Raw genomic sequence first — 21,480 nt, forward strand, 5'->3', positions numbered from 1 at the left:
TCTGCATTAGGTTAGCGTGCAATGTACTACACGTCTATTCTGTTCAGAAATACCGCCACCAGGTTGGGACCTGAAACTATTGCCTCAGGCTATAAGCTGGCTCAGTGAGTAAAACTGCGTGGTATCAAGTCTGATGATCTGAGTTCTATCCTCCAAACCCACTATGCATGCATGTATGTATGCATGTATTTGAGTATGTATGTAGGTACGTACGTATGTATGTATTTGAGTATGTATGCATGTATTTGAGTATGTATGTATTTGAGACAGGGTCTCATTGTCCAGTTTGGCTTCAGCTCACTATGTAGTTGAGGATGACCTTGAACTTCTGATTACCCCGTCACCATTTCTGAGTTAATAGTTTCTTTAATGCATACGCAAAGCGGTTTTTAATCTTCTCTGAGCATCCTGACCACGGCAGACATTGTCTTATTTTTTGTAGCTCTGGCACCTGACCAGCGGGTACAACAGCATGAAAAACATCACCCACATAGCTACAGAATACAAGAAACAAAGAGGCAAAATATAAGAACATGTAACCACTCACAAAGTTTTTGGGAAAAATGAAACTCAAGGCCAAAAACTAAAGCCTGCCTAGGGGAAAACAGTCTCTCCCAGCAAACTTGAAGAGGCTTTGTGGGCAGGCTTTGGGAACAGTTTGATAATTCAAACACATCTAACACTTGATTTAGTAAAGACATGGCCTTTTGAAACCCAATCAAGGTCACTACAAGTTGGTACTGATAAATTAGTTTAGATTATAGTGCTCAAAATTTGAAAAAAGTTGTGGTCCTTCTCGGGCCTTCTGCGAGGGAAACAGGTCTGGAGTGGTGACTGCCCACCGGGGCTCTGATCAATGCATTGTAGGTAGCCTGGGATGCCCTCCTCTCTGTTCTGGAAAAGAAAGCCTAATGCCAAAGCCCATGGGGGAAGGGCAGAGGCTCTGCCAACTGGACACCACGGTTCCCATGGCTTCAAAGGCCCTGAGCGTTATATTTGGAAAACCACCTGAAGCTGATTGCCAAGATCACAGTGGATTAAAACCGTTGCTGTCTTTCATGATTAAAACTGGCGCCAAAACAATATGAAAGAAACTGACATCATAAAAGATAGACACAGGGTATCCAGTTGGCACCACAGGGGCTGATGTAAGGTGTGTGGGGTGCGAAGCAAGGACCCCATCAACATCATTTGTTGTAAAAACCATCAGGCTATGCTGTAATAGTGGGCACAGAAAGATTGGCGCAGCTACACACACGGCAGCCACCCGCAACACGTGAACAGGCACGAGATGGTCCGGCACTCGTATGGTAGAGGCTGTTAAAAAAGTCTGGAATCTTAGCACTTGGTGGCGGAGGCAAGGAGCATCATGAGTTCTAAACCAGCCTAGGCTAACTGTCTCAACCAAAAGAGAGAGAAAAAAAAAAGTAGTGATGAACAGACGAGAGCAAGGTATTTTTAATTCATTCAATTCTCTTTCCTAATAATTTTCTTTTCCATAAATTCCCAATAACCCCCCGCCAGGGCAGAAGTTGGTTTTGGAGAATCGAATCCGCAGGTACCTGCACACAGTCTTTCAGTCCAGGACAATCCCAACCGTCCCCGCCCCCTTACCTCCAGAGCCCCGCCCCTGATAAGATGAGCCCCGCCCCCATCGAGGATCCTCGCTCCAGACCCGGGGTTCCTTCCAACGAGTGGCCCCGCCCAGATGCGCTAATCCCCGCCCAGAGGCGGGAGTTCCGCCCAGATGGGGGAGTCTCGCTTCAGACTAGGGCGTCCGTTCGGGGGGTAGCCCCGCCCACCTGTGGGGGCGCGCCGCGCGGTAACCCGGAAGTGGCGGCAGCGTGCGGGGGCGGGGCGGCGCGCTCGAGCGGGCCATGGCCGCCGCCGCCGCCGGCTTTGTGTGCCTCGCGCAAGCCCCGGCCGTCCGCGCCTCGCCGGGGCGGCGGGGCCGCTGCTGACCCGCCCCGCTCGCCGCGTAGCGCCTGCCTGGCCCCGCCCCTGGCCTCTCCGCCTCCTCGGCCGGCCTCCCGCTCCCCGCGCGCGCTCCTTTGGAGCTCTCTGCGCTTCCCTCCCGCCCGCGGCGGGCTCCAGGCCGCCCCGATGCCCGAGCCCGGTCCCAGGATGAACGGCTTCTCGCTGGGCGAGCTGTGCTGGCTCTTCTGCTGCCCGCCTTGTCCGAGCCGCATCGCCGCCAAGCTGGCCTTCCTGCCGCCCGAACCCACCTACACGGTGCTGGCGCCCGAGCAGCGCGCGCCCGCGCCGGCTGCGACCCCCGCGCCTGCCCCGGCGGCTCAGCCCGCCCCGGCCGAGGAGGGCGCGGGCCCTGGTGCGTGCAGCCTGCACCTGAGCGAGCGCGCCGACTGGCAGTACTCGCAGCGCGAACTGGACGCCGTCGAGGTCTTCTTCTCCCGCACGGCTCGAGACAACCGGCTGGGGTGCATGTTCGTGCGCTGCGCGCCTTCCAGCCGCTACACGTTGCTCTTCTCTCACGGCAACGCCGTGGACTTGGGCCAGATGTGTAGCTTCTACATCGGCCTGGGCTCGCGCATCAACTGCAACATCTTCTCCTACGACTACTCGGGCTACGGCGTGAGCTCCGGCAAGCCCTCCGAAAAGAACCTCTATGCCGACATCGACGCCGCGTGGCAGGCGCTGCGCACCCGGTGAGCCCCGAGCTGCGGGTGGGGTGCGGGCTTGAGCTTTCGGATCGTTGCATTCGCTCGGGATGGCCAGCACTCGGGGCTGGAGAGCTCAGACTTAACTGGCCCGCGCGGCCTGGAGTCTTTGTGGCTCCGGTTAAACGCACGTGGCCGCCGTGGGGGGTGCTAACGTACGGGCGAAACCGACTTGCTTTGGGTTGAGTTCTGTAATGAACTACTCTCAGACCCCGAAGGTCTGGTGGAAGTGACCTTGGGGTTTCCAGTGCCTTTGAAAGCAGGGGCGAGACGTTGACCTCTAAAAGACTTTCCGAGTAGAAAGTATCCCTGGGGCGGCGTCTGAACTGCCCTTAAGGCAGGGGAGGGTCGGGTGTGGCGAGGACTTTGCCTCCTGGTGGGGCAGAGTAGCTGGCACCAGGAGATCAGGAAGTTCGCTGTGTTGGCACCTTCCCAAAGCCCCACCAGTAGCACAGGATGTCTCATAGGCCTGAGGGAATCTGTTGACCTTGAGTTAGCGTTCAGAGAACTGGAAAGTGTTTTTTGAGGGTATTTTACATGCCAGGCATAAATTGACATAGTCTGACAGACCAGGTGGGGGGGAAAAAAGAAAAAGAAAAACCGCTTGAGTTGTACTCTTAACTTAGACAAACGTTTGGTTTGTGGGAGAGTCAAGTGCCGTTCTGTTGGGTGCTTATGACCTTTCCCATGTAATCCCTATAGCACAGGTGGCAGCCGTACCCGAGGTTCTGTCCGTAATGAGCTTGGATTTCTTTAGAGGAACGAGCCTCCAGAGTTAGGGCAATAGGCACTGTTGTTGTTAGAGACCTTTGTGTAGTTCTCATGAAAAGTCCTATTTGCTGGGCTCAAGTGAATGGCCAATAGTAATGATTTTAGTTGCACACATGTTCATAAATTTTCCCTTGTGCCTGTGGGGGAAATGGCTTGTATGACAGAGAAGTACTTAGTATTCACTCTGTGCTTCTTGCTCAAATTCTTCTGAGGTCTTAACTGGAGCATAGCTTTTGGAAAACGATGTAGGTAGATGAGGCCGCAGATGTCCTGAGGTCTGGCTGAGAATCCACAAGTCGTTGCATGCCACCTGTTCTAAGAAAGGCTTTCGAAAGCATGCGTCACAAGCAGGGAGTGGTGGTGTGTGATATGCCACAGCACTCAGGAGGCAGAGGCTAGCCTGAGCTACGTGGTGAGTTCTAGGTTGGCCAGGACTACAGTAAGACCCAGCCTGGAAAGAGTATGTGGGCTAGTCGGATGGCTCAGTAAGTGGAGGGTGCTTTGCAGGGCAAACCTGCTGTCCAGTGTTTCTTTGTGGAATTCAAAGGTGGAAGGAGAGAACTGGCTCTCCCAGGCTGTCCTGTCACCTCAGTAATTGTACCCATACACTATATACACAGTTGTTTTTTTTTTTAAGTTATTTTTAAAAAGCACATGTCGCACAATCTTGAACTACTAGAATCTGCTGTAGTGTAGGTATTAAAAATAAATTTTGGTACTAGATGTTTGGAACTTATATAAAAATTCTTACAGAACATTCCTCCTATGTGGGCCTGTCTTTAGGGAAATGAATGCCTTTTATAGGGTTGCTCCATCACTCTGAGTGTGTGTATGTGTCTGTCTTACCACATGGGTGAGGTGTAGTTACCTTCTGCAGTCTGTTGAATATAAGAAGCATTGTTTGGGGGTAAGTTAAAATTTGAATTACCTAGCGATAGCTCTAAATTTTGCTTGTGGGTTATTTAATGTTATACTAGAACTCATATCTAAAATAAGTGAATTTTTTTGTTAATTTTCAGTTTTTTAAACTTTTTGGAGACAGGGGCTTGTGAATCATAGGCTGACCTCAAACTCACAATGTAGCTGAGACTGGCCATCACTTCCTGCCTCTACTTCACAAGTGCTGGTATTACAGGTGGAACACCTACCCACCCCTGGTCCCCAGAATCTTAGAATCTGAAGACACCTCACAAATCCTCTTGTCCTGTGCTTTCCCAGCCTTTAGACTGCCTACAGTAGGACGCTTGTTCTACATCTTGATCATGCTTCTGCAAACACGTTCATTTGTGGCTGCATATCTGAACCAAATGTTTCACAAAACAACTCCCCCCCCCCCCAAGTGGGTGCTTTGCATAGCAGAATGTGTTCTGTTTTATTTGAATTTTTAAAAAAAGTGCTGGGTGTGCAGTGTTGAGAGTATTTCCCAGTGCCGGTGGGGTGCTGCTTCCATCCGCCCACCCTACCTTGACAGAAGGATAATCTCACAGCCAACCAGCAAGTCTCCTGACTGATACCTTAGAGCTCTTCCACCCTGGTTTTGTAGTCATTGGATTTCTCAGATGTGTGAGTCTGGCTTATTGTGATCTAGATGATGCCTGATTCTGAGGCTGACCAGGCTTCCTCTAGGTCTAAAGACTCCCTTCCTTTAGTCTAGATTGTTGTCTTTTCTGTCTTACTCTCTGTGACCCTTCAGTCCATTTCTGCACCTTCCCAGCTGTTGATGTCATTGCCGTGAAAGGACATCATCCCCTCCCAGTGCCAGTTCTTCTGGGTCGGTTCAGAACCCCTCTTCCAAACCCAACGTCTCGGTTAATCAGAGGTCACAGATACTGACTGGAACACTTACTTCCTCTGAGTTGTCTGTTCTGTCTGTAGATTATTTTCTGAAAAATAACTTGTTTGACTCAGAGCTATAGGCAGCCCCCGAGTCTCAGGCACAGGATATGCCCTTCCCTGAGCTCGTGGCTGGCATTTTGAATGTACCCTTCATGGTAGGAGAATTGATCTACCGGTGTGGTGGTGCATGGTGCACGTCTTTAATTCCAGCACTCGGGAGGAGGCAGAGGCAGGTGAATCTCTGCAAGTTCGATGTCAGCCTGGTCTACAAAGTGAGTTCCAGGACAGGCTCCAAAGCTACAGAGAAACCCTGTCTCGGGTGGGGGAGAGGGACAAGTATTGATCCTAATTGGATCCTACTTGGATATTAGGAAATTCTTTTTGTCCCCATCTTGTGGCTCATGTGTTGAAGGCCTGGTCCGCAGTATGGTGTTCAGAAGTAGAGTCTTGGGGGAAGTGATGGGACTATAAAGGCCCAACTTAGCCAACAGATGGATCTGTTGATAGTTCTTAGTCAAATGGACTATTCAGAGATGGGGAACCTAGAAGCGGGGCCTGATTGGAGGAGGAATTGTTTCACCATGTGGCCCCTTCCTCTCTACTCCGTTTCCTGACTGTGGTGGGTGAGTGGGTGGGGACAGTTCTCCTCTCCCATTCCTTTTTTTCTTAGTTTTTTTCCTGCCACAGGCCTGAAAGCAAGAGTCGGCTGAGCTTGGATGGACTAAAGGCTTGGAAACCATGAGCTAAAGTCAATCCCCCCAGTACCTGTCATAGCAACCAAAAGTGACTGATACACTTTTGCACCCGGCACTCAGTTCTTCACTTGTGCTTATGTGTTTAATCGGAAGTTCCTCGAGGGAAGGACCTCTGTCTCTTCTCTGTTCCCAGAAGCTAGCACTGGGCCTTAAAATATAGACCCTGATTCAATATTTGTTCAGGGCGTTTCATTTATATAGTAAGTTGAGTGCTCTCTAGATGAGTACCAGTTGCAAAGAGTTGGATCTTATTTTCCCTTCAGTGTTTAGTATCTGTGGGCACAGCCATTCACCAAAAAGGGGAGGATGGGTGTTCAGATGTATTGGCTAGTGTATTGGCTAGCTATGTTCAAGCTGTTCTTAGGACATTGTGGTGTCTGTGCTGAAGAAAAGAATGATTGTTCTCATTCTTCATTTGTCTTCCATCTTCATCCATTACCTGTTGGTGCAGCTCCGTGTGTTGTTATTATGATGTTAATAGCGGGATTTCTCCCCAGTGTGTAGATTCCGCCTGCATGGATAAAGGCAGGAAATCCCTTTTCTAAAAGGTACAGAGGCAGAAAGGCTGATTTGCTATTTGGGAAAGGTTATTGTTTTAAGGATTTTAGCATTTTATGAAAAAGTGTGTTTGAGAGGGGTAGGATTTGAAGCCGCTAGAAAGTGTAAGCTAGTGTGGAAGAAAGTTGGTACTGCGACCATTAACTTGAACCTGATGGAGAGCACCAGGGATACCAATGCATCAGCTTTGCAGCCTGTGGTGGACAGGTGTGCCATGAATTGCAAGCAGCTGCAGGCTTTGAAGCATTTGTAGAGAGGACACTGTCGATCCTGGGGGCTTGTTGGAGCCTGTGGTGTTGCTTGAGTTGGGCGAAGAAAGTGGCTGATGTGTGCAGGACAGGGTGAGACTAGGCGGATGTAGGCTCTCTTCATGCCCTTTAAGGAGACATCTCTTGGCAAGAGCAATTGTACACTGTAGATGTCTGACTGTGAATGAGTGGGAATGGACCCATATAAGCAACCCCCAAGAATGAGGTGCAAAGTAGGCAGAGTATTTTAGCTGAGTGTTCTGATCTAGAGACCCAGACAGTGGCTCATGATTTGGTTTGTTGGTGGTATTTACTGATGTCATCCACATAAGTCACTTCTGAGCCTTCTATTTGACGTAGGTGGCAAGGACAGTAGAGGAGAAAGGCATTTGGTAACAGAGAAAGCAGATGTAGAGAGGGGAAGATGAAAAGCTTTTGCGACTTGGTTCAAAAGACAAATTTTTAAAAAAAGACCCAATGTTCATTCTGTCAGCAAACCATATATTAGCCATTGCCTGTCTGTTTCTTTCTCTGACAACTGAATTTAGAAGCAACCGAACATGTATCCGCATGCTGTTTGGTAACTTTAATGTCTGCCATTCATAGGATCTGTGATTTGGGAAATCCTGTGACAGACAGTAGAACTGTGGGAACACAGGCAGTGGGGGCTTGAAAGGCACCTTCTGTTGGTTTTGGATACTATTTAAAATTGGCACTCACAGGGTGTAATTGTCCTCAAGAGAAACACAGCTTGCCTTTTCTGAGCATGGTGAAGTTGGTAGTATAACCTCTTTGTTCTCAGAAGGAACACTGTGAGTCAGTAAGGGATAAAACCTAGGGTTTCCACCCGACTCTGCTCAGTAGTATGAAGACAGAACCTGCGTTGAGCACTGTCTGATAGGAAAAAGCGTTGCGGAAAAGAAATGTACTTGTCTCCTGGTATCCATGCGCCATTGTTTCCAGGACCCCATGGATACAAAAATCCACAGGTCAAGTTCTTAGTAGAAAAATGGCACAGAATTTGCATAAAACCCATACACATCCTTTAAATCATCTCTAGATTGCTTGTAACATCTAATGCAGAGTAAATGCTGTGTAAATAGTTGTTGGATTGTACTGTTTACAGAATAATAACCAGGCAAACGTCTTGTTCAGTAGCATGCAGTTTGTGTTTCTTGCTATTTCGAAGGTGGATCTGCAGGTGTGGAGCTTGTGGACCTAGTAGGCCAGCTGTCAGTGCTAGCTCACAGTTCCAGGGCAGGGGGAGACTCCCATTAGGAGAAGGTGGCTCCTCTTCAGAGCAGATGTGTTCGGGCAAAGCTGGGGACTGTTTACCTGCATAGAGCTCTCCCTATGGCGCTCCCTTTCTCCCCATGGTTGCCTTTAGGTTTACTACTTTGCCCCCGCAGGGAACACAGTCTGAGTTCTTGCTTCATCCTAGGGGATCCTGCTGACTGTGGTTCTGTCTGGCGGGCCTTGTACTTCTGCTGCGATCCAGTTGCAGGAGAAACATGTCCTCTGGTAATGTGTAACTTGTTAATGAGCCCGCTCTCCTCTCAGCGTTGGTTTGGATACTCTTGGAGACTCACCCTCTAATGCTCAGTCTTAAAATCTGGAAGAAGGGTTGCCACAGCGCTTTCTGCCTGGCTGTCCCGAGTCTACCCAGTCCTTACCCTTAAGGTTCCTTTGCTACCCTCTGCCTCCTCTCTTCACCCTCCACCTTTAATTCTCTGTTTAGCAGTCATAATCCCAGGGGAGACTCGAAAAGTCTGGCTTTAGAGATTGTGGTATTCACTTGCTCACAATTTTTTTCGTCTGCACTGGCTTCTGCTAGCTTCATAGTGAAGCTATACATCTGGTCCACTCCCCACCCAAACACACATGGGAGGTAAAAAAACTGACTTTTTTTGGGTACTGTATTCTAAGTAACAGGTTTCTTGATTTTGATGAAAAGACAGGACAGTAGGTAAAGGTCACACCTTTTGGATTTGGCAGCCAGTTGTAACTCAGTGCTACCACTGACACTATCACTTTGTCCCTTAGTGCTGTTGTAGCAGCAACAGGTAATTTAAAAGAAGAGTAATTTCTTCCTTCTTATTCTGCAGCCTGGGGAGTCTAAGATCAGGGCACATGTGTGGTGTGCTGAGGGCCCTGCCTTGGCTTCCAAGAAGATTCCTTGAGTGCTGGCCACCTTTAGAGGGCGGACGGATTCTTGTCATGGGCTAGATTTGGGTGGGTGGATAGGACTTTATTCACATCACTATCTTGTGCTTGCCCTTTCCTATAACGAGTGTTTCTGAATCCTACTTACCTTACCATCTATTCCCTTTGCGTTCTCTATCCTAGTCAGCAAAGAAAGGGTCCTTTTATGATATGCCCACTCTCAGAGAAAGTGTTCTTCCTTTTAGGGGGGTGGAACCATCTTGGTCCATCACCTCTTGAAGGTCCATCCTCTTTACACTGGTACAGTGGGAATTAGGTTTCAGCATTGGTCTTGGGAAGAGCTGTGGCAGATGCCAGGCGCCACTGTGTGCCCTATCATATCCAGTGCTCCACGTTTACTCTTCTGCCCCTAGTAGGCTCTGCTTTCTATTCATTCTGGGTGCGTGACACAGAATCTTCACCTTGGAGAACCGAGCACAATTAACTCCTTAAACATGATGTCACTGTTCTTTAGTGACCTTGTGTGTGGGCAACCCAAGGAAAGCCTGGGAGTGATGGTAGTGAACAGCCAAGGAAAATGGGGCTCTTCCCTTTGGGCCTTCTTGTTGTCCTGCACTCCTACAGACCCCAGGTGACACAGGGTTGCTGGAAGAGGCCTGCTGTGTAGATGCCATCCTGAACAGTCTGAGGGCAGAGAAGGCAGGAGAAGGACCGAAGCTGCACAGTGAAGCTGGGCTTGCGCCGCTTGGGTTAAAGGTTCTCAGCATGAGCTAGTCCAATGGTTTATTTCTTCATTTAGGAGATTTACAGCTGGAACTTGTTGCCAGCTTATGTCACAGTCAAACAGGCAAGGTTGTTTTCAGGGATAGCCTGGAGAGGCACATTTCTGCCAGCCTGAGCTTTCAGGTGTTTTGTTATTAAGGAACAGACTTGGATTTAGGTCTTGGCTGTGCCACTTACAAGTTGCTTGGTGCCATTCAGATGTGGCTTTCTCCAGCCCCCAACTGAGTAGCATAACTGATAATGCTATGTCAATGGTAATACCTGTTGGGGAATATTTTAAGGTGTGTTACTTTTGTCTATGCTGTGTAACATTTGTTTAATGGCATAAAGATGTGTTGCTTTTGTTTGTGCTGCATTTGTTTAACTGTGAAGCTGTGAGTCTTTGCCTGTCTAAAACACCTGATGGTCTAATAAAGAGCTGAACAGCCATGAATGGCCAATAGCGAGGCAGGAGAAAGGATAGGCGGGGCTGGCAGGCAGAGAGGATAAATAAAAGGAGAACTCTGGGAGAAAAGATCGGAGAATGAGAGAGGAGGACGACTTTAGGGGCCAGCCACCCAGCTACACAGTCAGACTTGGAGTAAAAAGGAAAGAAAAGGCATACAGGAATAGAGAAAGATAAAAGCCCCAAGACCAAAGATAGATTGGATAATTTAAGTTAAGGAAAGCTGGCAAGAAACAAGCCAAGCTAAGGTCGGGCACGCATAACTAAGAATAAGCCTCCGTGTGTAGTTTATTTGGGAGCTGGGTGGTGGGGCCCCCAAAAAGCCTACTGAGCGCCCAAAAGAGTAAACATCAAATAAGATACCTATGCCAGATCCTGACACATCACCTCCACACAGTGAGACACAAGCATGAGACGCCATTGCTGGGGATTGTTGGTAGAAGCGTTGGGGCTGCCGCATCAGGCGATGCTGGAGACCAGTCCCACCGGGTGCTGTTCCCTCACCTTGTCTGTAAGGAGATGTCCAAGCGGAGCCTCACTCTGGTGTGTGAGCGCAGAGCCGAGAAGAGGGAGGTTATCAAGATTTGTTGCTTGGAGAGCAGTACGCAGTGGCACTGTACTCATACTAGGGCATTTTCTATCCCCCGGAGAGCTCTTTCCAGGAGCAGAAACATTATCTGTGACCCAGTACCTCCAGTCACTTTGCAGGCTGTCCTTTGTATTGCTGCAACCACAAGGGAGCCCTGTCAGATGCAGCAGGAGCCAGAGGCTTTAGGGGAAATCAGGACAGGAGTGAAACCTTGGCTCCTCTGGCCATCAGAACCTTCTGACTGTTTTTTTTTTTTTTTGCCAAGGGGACAACCATACGCAGTCACTTGCCCATTTTGTGAAGTTGGCCAAGGAACCTTAATCATGTTTCTTTTTAAAATATGAATATTCCCATAATGCCTTGTACCTCCTATTCAGAGAGTGTTTTCAAGGCTTTGTAACGGAGCTCATTGATAAGTTCTATGATATTGATTCACTGTGAGCTAAAGGACTGTGGCACCGTGGTGAAACTGGAAACCTGTTTCCAGGAAGTCTGGCTTGCTCAAGTCCAGGGCTCAGGCGACAGTTAGCTGAGTATCAGTTACACACTGAGTGGCTGGGAGAGCCACACTGCCTCTCAGCCCAGGACTGCTCACATCTTCAAAAGAACAGGAACACAAAGAACCCCTGCATGCTGCTTCACCTGACATTTTAAATGCGTACAGTGAAGTCTGGGCAGTTGCTCTGGGGGAAGAGTGAAAAGCAGACAGACCTATATTCAGAATCTATCCATCAGAGAATGTGCTTCCAGATGGGAAGTGTGACTGCTGGCTGTCATTGTAGTGTGAGGGCTGGAGCTCAGCCCCGATTGACTTTAGTGACTGCCCTAGATGCAGCCAAAGTCTGTGCAGTGCGAACAGTCCTTGCTGGCTGGCTGTAAAGGGCCACGGTGCAGAACAAGATCCGTCTTCTTACTATTGTGTGTCTGTTGGGATGTGCGCGTGGGAGGATGCCAGAGAACAGTTTTGTGGAGCGGGTTCTTGTTTCCACCTTGATGTGTGGTAAACTTGAGCAGCAAGCCCTCTATGTACTTGGGATCTCTCTCAGCCTGTATTTTAATTTTTATATACCTGTTAGGAAAAGACTGTTCGCATGCTAATTTGCTTCTGTACACATTTTATATCATAATTAGGCTAGATGAAGTAAGTTAAGAAATGAACATGCCATCTTGGAGTTAATGGAAAAAATTAGTTTTTCTGCTAGATTAGGAACATACTGAGCTAAAAATACGCTTACAGAGGGGTAAGAGTTCGGGCTGTCATTAGTACGTAGAGAGATCATCATGGGATCCAGCAGTCTGAGGGTTCGCCCTCTTAGGTGGCACCCACTGGTCTTTTCATGTTGTACCTAGGCTCAGTGTTCTGTAAACACGGCTCACCCTTGTTCTGAGTTGGGAGAGAGCCCTCCGCCACCGTGGCTTCTAGCTGGAGAGCCCTCTGGCGCCTTTCTTCCGCCATCACATACCTGAGCAGTCTTTCCCCTTACAGCCCTGGTCCCTGTCTGCTCTCTGGAGGTCTCGGTCCAGCCCTGGGCCAGGTGTGACTGCGTGGTTCCCTTGGCTGGCCTTTGCTTCTCCCGCAGTTGCAGCGGAACCGTCCGCCTGCCATGTGTTGAGTAGTTAAGCAAATGAGTTGGTGATTCCAAGGCTGGTGTGAGGGTGTGTGATCTAAATTTTAGGACACGGGGACTTGTCAGCTTGGGAAGTAGGCAGTGGAGAAGCCTGCGGGGTGACTGGTTTTTAGCTGTTATCCTTTCTCTGACATTTGCCGCAGTTCTCCTGGAGTGGAGAAGCTTGAAGCATATCGCTGTAGTGTAACAGACTTTTGAAATTCTGTTTTGAAGTAAATATATACTGTTTTGTTGTTTTAACATCTCTCTAGCCCAGGCTGGCCTGGAACACATGGAACACATTCCTCAGCCTCTGAGTGTAAGCCACCATACTGAGCTGTCATACAGTAAATGTGTAGTTTCTGGTTGTAAAGCTCGTTGTGGCCTTGGTCAGCCACCTATGTCAGCCTGTACAGTTTCGGTATTGTATGGTAGCCAGGCACTGCTCAGGAGCCTGCTTCGTGATCCCTTTTCTCAGTTTATCCTCTCTGACTGGCACCGTTGTACAACCCATTCCTGGGGTCACATCTTGTGGGGTCTGCTTACTGACAGAAGTATTGAGTGCCCCTAAACAAAACACACCCTGGCCTGGAGATGTCTCTGTTCACAAATGCTGGTGACAAACACTGCTCATGATGATGATGACCGTGTGGTAGGGCACAAAAACTGTTGCCAAATAAACAGCTGGGCGTTCTGCTGTCGAGTCTGGAGTGGGCTCTGTGGTTACAGTAAGGGGTGGCTAGGGTTCGCTTCATCTCCAGAGTGACGTGTGTCCTGAAGTAGTAAGAGAGAGTTGTGTGTAGGAGAGGACTGAGAGGTCCCGGGGTTGGAGTGAGTGTGCCTGGCAGATGCAGAGCATCAAGGAAGTCAGAGACTGGGGCAGGGAAAGTCGAGAGTGCCAAGGAGGAGTCCAGTAGATGAGGACCACTGCAGGACATGGAGGTTGTGGAAGGGCTTTGGGCAGAGATGTGATGTGGTTTGACTTAGGTCTTAGCCCCTCATTGGTGTGCTCTTGATAAGGTTCCGGGGTGGGGGCAGGAAGGGGAACTTCTGCACCACTAAAAGAAAAATTAGTGAGAATTTGGAGTGTTTCAGGTGAGAGGTGATGAGGTAGTGTGCTCAAAGTTTAGGTGTATTTTAAAGGTAAAGCCAACAACATTTGCTGATGCAGGATGGAGAATGGAAATGTCAGAAATGACAGCAGGAGCCAGGTGGGATAGATAAACTCCTGTAATCGCAGTTCTTGCCGGCATCCTGGCACGTGGAAGCTGAGGCAGGAGAATCGTAAGTCCAAGGCTAGCCTAGGCTACATCGTGTCTCAGATAAAGAGATGAATAAATATACACATGGGTGCTAGAATGAGGCTTGAGTGTTAGGCAAGCTGCCCTTGTTTCTGCGGAGCTGGATGGCTAGGGGTAGGGTGGTAGCGCACCCAGAGAGTGTGCTGTTAGGCTTCTGAGTTCAAGGTGCCCATCAGACCATGGAGTGGAAATGGAAAAGAAGCAGCAGACTACACATGTGGAGTCCAGGAATCAGAGGTCTGGGTAAGTAGAGGTAAGTGTGAGAATTGAGAAAGGCACCTATTGAAATGAGAACCAAACCACCTGTGCTGGCTAGTCTTAATGTCAATGTGACATGAGCTGGAGTCATTTGGAAGGAGGGAACCTCAATTGAGAAACTGATCCAGCAGCAGGGCATTTTCTTAATGAGTGATTGATGAGGGACGGTCCAGCCCACTGTGGGTAGTGCTGTCCCTGGACTGGCAAGGAAAGAAAGCAGACTAAGCAAGCCATGAGGAGCAAGCCAGTAAGCAGCATTCTCCATGACCTCTGTATCAGCTGCTGTCTCCAGGTTCTACCTTGTCTTGACTTCTTTTGATGGTGAACAGCCATATGGAAGTGTAAACCAAATAAGCCCTTTCCTCCCCGACTTCCTGTGTTGTGTTGTTGCAGCAATAGAAACTCTACCTAAGACAAGTGTCAAAGAGTTGTTACTTTTGGACCAGCAAGGTAGCTTAGTAGGTGAAAGTACATGCCCGACAACTTAAGTTTTGAGCCCCTGGAACCTACACAATGCAGGGAGAGAGTTTCTACAAGAGGCATGTCCCCCCCCCCCACACACACACACAGCATGTAAATGGATGAATATGAATTTTAAAAGTTAAAACAAAGAGATGCCATTTTTGCTGGACTTAGTCGGCTTTTGTCACCGTCCTTGCCAGGGTAACCCTGCAAGAGCTCTGTTTGGTCCATTTTTTCCTGCAGGCCTAGAAGAGACTGGTGCTGAAGGACAGATCTCTCATGGCTGGCCTCTTTTTCTTTGGGAGAGAAATTCTTGAGGTCAGACTGTGACTGTTCTGTCTACCTAGCTTGTCTGTCTGGGGGAGCTCCAAAACCCATAGAAGGTTCTTTTCTGTGTGCTCACCTGTGCTGTGCACTGCAGTTTTGACAGCAGTCTTCATGACTGCATGCTTCCTGGCTTCCACTGGATCAATTGTGAAAAGCCCTCCTGCTGACCTGGTGTGCTCTTGATCTTTCTGATGTGTGAAGTGCCACCCATAATTACTTTTCACAGGAGTAAGGATGGTGAAGGATAACCATTTTAATTTCCACAGTGCTAGATGCCTGTGTATCTCTTCCTATTTCCCCTCTGAACTGAAAGTGGGACAAGTGTTTCTTGGGACTTTTGCAAGCTTTTCTCAATCCTATTCTTATTTTTCAGTTATCCCCCAACTTTACATTTACCGAAGAACTGCAAAGTTAATTAACACCCCAAACATTGGATCTAAATCTCATAGGAGTTGGAGTTTTCTTTTCCATCTTAGCTTTTTTGTAGAGTGAAAGACTGCTACCTGTGTATTTCTGAAAGGGGACCCTCCCCGCCCCCCCCCCCCCCCCCCACACACACTCCAAAGGCTTGGCTCCTCTCTGCCGATATGCTGTCTAGAATCCTCTGGCTCCTGGTCCCATGTCACCCTTGCCAGCAAAGCAGAATTCCCTGTCTCCACTCTGATTGCTCTGATTTTGCCTCTCCTGGGTTTTGCCCTTCTCTAGTCCTCTGAGTAGCTTGTCTGTCTGCCTCCTCCTGGGAATGTAACCTCGAGGAAAGACACAGTCATAACCAATTGTTCTTAGACTTAGTAGGTGTCCAGTGCATTCTTCCTGCAGAGCTGGTCTTACCTGCTCTGGCAGTGTTAATGGATGGTCTAGACAATCTGAAGCACTGGGTTTATGTTTAGGGCCCTTTTCCTTTTCTGATTCAAGATTGTAGGTCTTGATCTACTTAATTCTGGCCACAAAGGCATCAGTAACCTAACTGGTGCAGTCTTAGCTTTTTTTCTGTGAAGTCCTTCTTTAGAGTTTAGTGTGGAAGTATACCTCAGCCCAGAAAAAGTACAGGGATTTAGGTATAAGGACTTGAGAAAATTAAGGCCTTCTTGATACCCTGCCTTCCAGTTTCTCAAACCAGACCTGAAGAAAAATGAAGCTTGCTCTCTTAGGAAAATCAACACCCCCATATCTTTATTTCAAAAAGGTGACCAAATTTCTTAGAGGGGGCAGGGTGTATGTGTGCACTTGTGTGCACAAGTCTAACCACTATCAGGAAACCACCATCCCCTCTGTGTGTGTGTGTGTGTGTGTGTGCGTGTGTGCGCGTGTCTGTACAGCCTTGTGTTTTTATAATACTTGTGAGAATGGTTGTGGTTATCACATACTGTCAGCTGACAATGACGAGAATGTGGTTTCACTAACTACTTGACTATTGCTTCATCCCCTCTGGTCTATGAGATCTTTTACTCCTTTTTCCCTGTACTGTATTGTTTATGGAAAGCCACTTTATTTGGAAAACCTCAATTATAAGCAAAGTAAGGAACTATGGGAATAAACCCCATGATATTAGTTTTCATCTTTGAGCAGTTATTAACATCCTGCCATACAGCATCCGTCCCGGCTCACACTCCACCAGGCTGTTATTAGTACTGTGTAGGCTGTTCTTTTTCAAAGGGAGAATGTAAAAGCATTGAAATGCAGCCATGCTGGCTGTCTGGTTCCTGGCAGGATCTCGTTATCTGGTCTGGTGGTGAGCAGGTGTGGCACCCCACCTTCCTCACCATACAGTAGACACAGTGCTAGATGACTCCGGAGGATGGGCTTGGTGTGTGATGAACTAAAGGGGCTTGCCAGTAGATGCATACTAGACAGTTAGAAGGAAGGCTCTAGTCGTTGGCTGACTATTCTGACTTCAGTCATGCAAAGATGAGGGACAGAGAATTGGTCAGAACCCTACGGGAGCAGTGGCTTGTGGGTGACCCCCAAAACAGCTGGCAGGTCCTATCTCGGTGGCCTTAGTGCCTCTATTTGTTGGAATAACGGTTTTGTGCCCATTCTGCTGCGGCAGCATTGGTGTGAAAACATTTGTTTTACTTACATATTTTTAGCACACCCATCTATGAAGGGTCTGTGTGTGGTTGATCCGTTTCACAGGTATAGGATCTGAAGACTAGGGAAAACCGAGTGATTTGCCTTGGGTCACACATTAAACAGCAAAGCAGAGTTTGACCCCAGGCAGGCTGGGGCTGATCTGGGGGCCTATGTTCTGTGTTCTAAGACCTGGGGGGATGGGGGGATGGGTCTGTCTTGTCTGTATGTCTGTCTGTGTGTCTTATGGGGGACAGTCAAGCCTGAGTGCAGAAAAGCAAGGTCAGAATTTAGAGTTCTGTGTGCCAATTAGAATTTTCACTGTCTCTTTTCTTTCTGTTTTGTTTGGTTTGGTTTTTCCAGACAAGGTTTCTCTGTGTGTCTTTGACTGTTCCGACACTTGCTCTGTAGACTAGACTGACCTTGAGCTCACAGACCCCTCTGCCCCTGCCTTCCAAGTACTGGGATTAAAGGTGCGTCACCACTGTCTTTCTTGTTTTGCAGCGGTTGTGTTGCCTAATTAAAGTCATGCATAGGCTCTTATCTCCTCTCATTTAAAGTCCGGATGACAGTGCAGTTGTTTCATGCATTCCTGGATTTCTTTTTTTAATTTTAATTTTTTTTTTTTTTAATTTTCGAGTCAGGGTTTCTCTGTAGCTTTTTGGTTCCTGCCCTGGAACTAGTTCTTGTAGACCAGGCTGGCCTCAAACTCACAGAGATCCGCCTGCCTCTGCCTCCCGAGTGCTGGGATTAAAGGCGTGCACCACCACCGCCCGGCCATTCCTGGATTTCTTTTCCTGAACTGTGAGATCTGAGCAGGACAATTGAATGTGTAGAACTTTCCGTCTTTGGATAACTGACGCTCTGGTGTGTCTGTGCTGGTTGTAGGACTAAATACCAGGTAGGGACTTATGTTGCACACACACAATAGTTTGTATCTGAAAAGATGACTTTGAACCCTTTCATAAAGACTCCCACCTCCCTTCAGAAACTCAGATCCTGTAACAGACAGTATTCTTCTCCTGACTCTGAAATCACACAGAAGAAGGAAACATCATCTCCAGTGAGGAGTTCCTGAGTGGTGTTTGAATCTTGTGCTTCAGGTTCCTCTATGAAGTAGTTGTTGTTCTTCTGGCAGTGGTGACTGTGCTGGTGGTGGTGTGACATGCCTTTTAATCCCAGCAATCTGGAGGCAGGGGCAGAGTCAGAGACAAGAAGATCTCTGAGTTTGAGGTCAGCTTGGTCTACAGAGTGAGTACTAGGACAGCCAGAGTGGTTACATAGAGAAACCATGTTTCCACTCCCCCACCCATGCCCCTAAAAAAATTGTTTCCAAACTCTGGTAAGATTCTTTTTTAAAAGGAAGAGAAATGGATGAGTCATTTCGCAGTATAGATAGTTCTCAGAGATTTGAAAGAGATCAACGAGGTGATTCTAAAGGGGTTGCAGTCTTCAAAGTGCGCCACAAACCTTTGATCCTGAGAACAGTTCTGTAGGAACAGCAGGAGAGTTCAGGAGGAAGTTGGCAGCTCTGGTTTAGCAGAGCCAGGGACTGAGGAGCAAGTATCAATCAGCTGCTGTTTCTCTTGACAAACATTCCGGCTACCGCCTGCCTCAGTGGATCTGTTGGCAGTTGCTTCCAAGTATTGTCTTCTGGGTTTAACCCCTCTCCCCCTGGGCAGCTGAGTGTTCTACCATCTCACTGATACTCCTGTAATTGGTGATGATTAGTGGTTAACTCAGTTAATTTTTCTATGTTTTGTTTTGAAATGAGGCTTCAAACATGTAGTGTAGCCACTCTTGGAACAACACCGTTCAGATAGGGACTGACTTTTCCTGTCGAATTGTTAGGGGGCATTGAAATGGTTTTTTAAAAATCAGTTTGAGTTCTTTAGGGAGCTTAAATTAGCATTGTGATGCTTTCCTTCCCAGAGTCCTGTAGACCCAAGGTATAGAGCGCTTGTCTTCAGCAGCAGCTGCTCTGAGGGCTGGTGCTGGGCGGCTCTGTGATGATTTACTGACCGAGGACTTGGCTCCCAACAGGGACAGGCTTGTTTGACAACGGCGGGGACAGGTAAGGCGAGTTCTGTGACCCAGCTGGAGGTATGATTCATAGCTGTTAGCTGTCGGTGCATTGCTGTAAAAGTTTAGAAAGTGGTGGTGTCTCTTATTCCTAAAGCAAGGGGACTCTGGAGACCAATCCAAACTCTGCAGGCAGCTGGACTGAATGGAGCCCCTCTGATCCCGCTCAAGTTTAGTCTTATTAGCCAGAGAGATTCAGAGGCACGGCCACTTGTGGTCAAACAGGCTGTGCCCTGTAAAAAAGTCCTTGGTACTTGTCAATGGGTCTTAAGATTTTGTTCCTTCCATTATTAAGAAAACAATTGTTCCTTGGTGGAACTGTGAGGATGGGAAATATCCCCTAGATTCCTAATGCCGACGGTTTGAGAAGACATTTTGACTTTATGATAAAGTAGGAAAGCAAAAAGTAAAGGCAGCGCCAGTTCCTGGAAAGCCAAATGCAAAAAAAATACTGCCTTTCCCGCTTTTTATTACAGTAATTGATTGATTGCTATTTAGTTTTTGCAAACTTAGTAACTCCCTTATTTTATTGGGAGGAGAGAAGGGGCAGTTTGGCAAGTGTGACAGCTAGCACACTCAGCTGGACTTAGGATTTACTTCCTCTCAGAAAGTCCTAGTGCCACTTGTGGTTCAGTTGTTTATTTCATGGTGGCCTTGCTCCTGTCAGCCAGTGTGCCAGGACTGAGCCACACTCCTGGCAGGAGATTTGGTTGATACTTTTCTTGGCCCCGCCTATCAGTTTTGTTTGTTGTTTTAAAATGCACAGGATTTGCCATGGACAAAAGCTAGGGAAGTGGTCCCCCACCTCCTTCTGTGTGGTTTCTACCTGCCCTTCTCTCCTGCCTCCAAGCCCAGTGTGCATCTCTGCAGACAGTGTCAGGGAAGGATGCACTGAGCGCTGGAGAGAAAGGTAATCCCCTAGTTACTCTTGACTTTTAAAGATGATTTTGTACCTTTTTCTAAGGGTTCCTTAAATGTCCCTTTTCCCTTTATAATTGAATGTGTACTCATCCAGAGGCTAGTGATCATTTAGTGTGCAGAAAAAAAATCAAAGCGCAATGTGCTGAGTCCTTTTCAAATCTTCACTACAGTCATTTCGTCCACATGCACCCTGCGCATATTAGCTTTAGTACTTCCATTTTTCCATTTCCCGCCCATTTTCATAAAGTTCCCAGTTGGGGCTAAGGATGAGCGCAGATGTTGGAGTGCTTGCCCACCATGCGCAAAACAAAGCCCTGGGTTCAATTCTCAGCACTGCATAAGCTAGGCATGTGACATGCACATGTAATTCCAGCACATAGGACACAGACAAGGGGATGAGGAATTCAAGGCTAGCCTTAGCTGCAGAGTGAATCCCAGGCCATCCTGGGCAACATGGGACCCTGAAAACCATATTTGGCTCCTGGCATGTTTCTTTCCAAGTTGTGGATTTTGCACTTAGCAGGCACCCAAAGCTCTCCCTCACTTGGGTCCTAGGAGCTCAACTGCTAGGACACCTGTAGCAGACTAGTCACAGGGCCTCCTGCATCCGTGTTCTACTGCTTCAGGATACAGCTGGCCAGTGGAGTGACCGCTAGAGCCACAGAAGTGGGATCCAGGAAGGTCAGGTTGGATGGGGAAAACGGGCTTGTTTAGGGACCTGGGTACTCTGTGTTTAGCAGTGTCGTTACACTCAGACCTGTGATAAGACGACCCCCCAAGTTGTTTTCCCTCTGTGAACTGTTGCCGGAATAGTTCTCTAGCTTAGTGTTTAACTTTTTAAAACCAGCTTTGAATATTTTTGAAACACCAGTGTTAAATACCTTCTTGAAGACCAGACACGGTGGCACTTTAATCCCAGCATGAGGGAAGCACAGACAGGAGGAACTGAGTTCTAGGCCAGGGATACACAATGAGACCCTATCTGCAAAGAAAAAAAAAGATAGGTAAATATGTCCTTGTAATTTTGAGCAGCATGCTTCCTCCATATTCCCTTGTTGCTGAGCTCGTTAGTACTTCTGGAGGATGTAAGCATCAGTTGTGGGTCTCTGTGTGGAGTGTGAGGTACCAGCACCCACCAGGTATCCTGTATGTGCCACCTGGTGAGCAGGGAGAAAGACAGTTAACAGGGCTGGCTTGTACTCAGATGCGTGTTCAGAGGCCTGGGAGGGTGAAAAGCCTTCCCTGCAGACAGAGTCCCCAAATCAGCTGTGGCCAGCTGTTAGAGAAAGCTGTTTGCCCAGCCAGATAGACATTGGACTTTCTGCCGAAAGGAGGGTAAAGTTCCAAAGTCTAGAACTCTCAAGGGTTTATTTACATGAGGGATCCAGAACACTGTGCTGGGGGGTAGATACTTAGGGGGAGGGGTGGCCAGATCCTTCTCTGAGGAGCTGCAGTCTGGCTGTCGCTTACAGAGCTTCAGAGTTGGTGTGTGTCCTTAAACTTTAAAACTTCAGCAATCCCTGATAAAACAGGTCTAAAATGTCTTCATGTGCTTCCTTTCCATTCTAAGCAGAAAATGAATGGCATAATCATTTATTAATGACTCTGGATCATCATTAGGAAACA

General features: G+C 48.0%; 1 protein-coding gene across 1 annotated transcript in view; it reads left to right on the top strand.

Annotated features, from left to right (window-relative positions):
• The first annotated feature begins 1,834 nt into the window (after nt 1–1,834).
• Abhd17c (abhydrolase domain containing 17C, depalmitoylase) overlaps nt 1,835–21,480 on the top strand; it is a 39,317-nt gene continuing 19,671 nt past the window's right edge. Inside the window, exon 1 of the mRNA XM_041657425.1 lies at nt 1,835–2,666. Coding sequence (XP_041513359.1) covers nt 2,104–2,666 — 563 coding nt within the window. The 5' untranslated portion in view covers nt 1,835–2,103. The remainder of the gene's footprint in view (nt 2,667–21,480) is intronic.

The sequence above is a fragment of the Microtus oregoni genome, unplaced genomic scaffold (genome assembly GCF_018167655.1).
Source record: "Microtus oregoni isolate MIOR12 unplaced genomic scaffold, Mior012 000000F_ref0000247, whole genome shotgun sequence".
In the NCBI taxonomy this organism is placed as follows: domain Eukaryota; kingdom Metazoa; phylum Chordata; class Mammalia; order Rodentia; family Cricetidae; genus Microtus; species Microtus oregoni.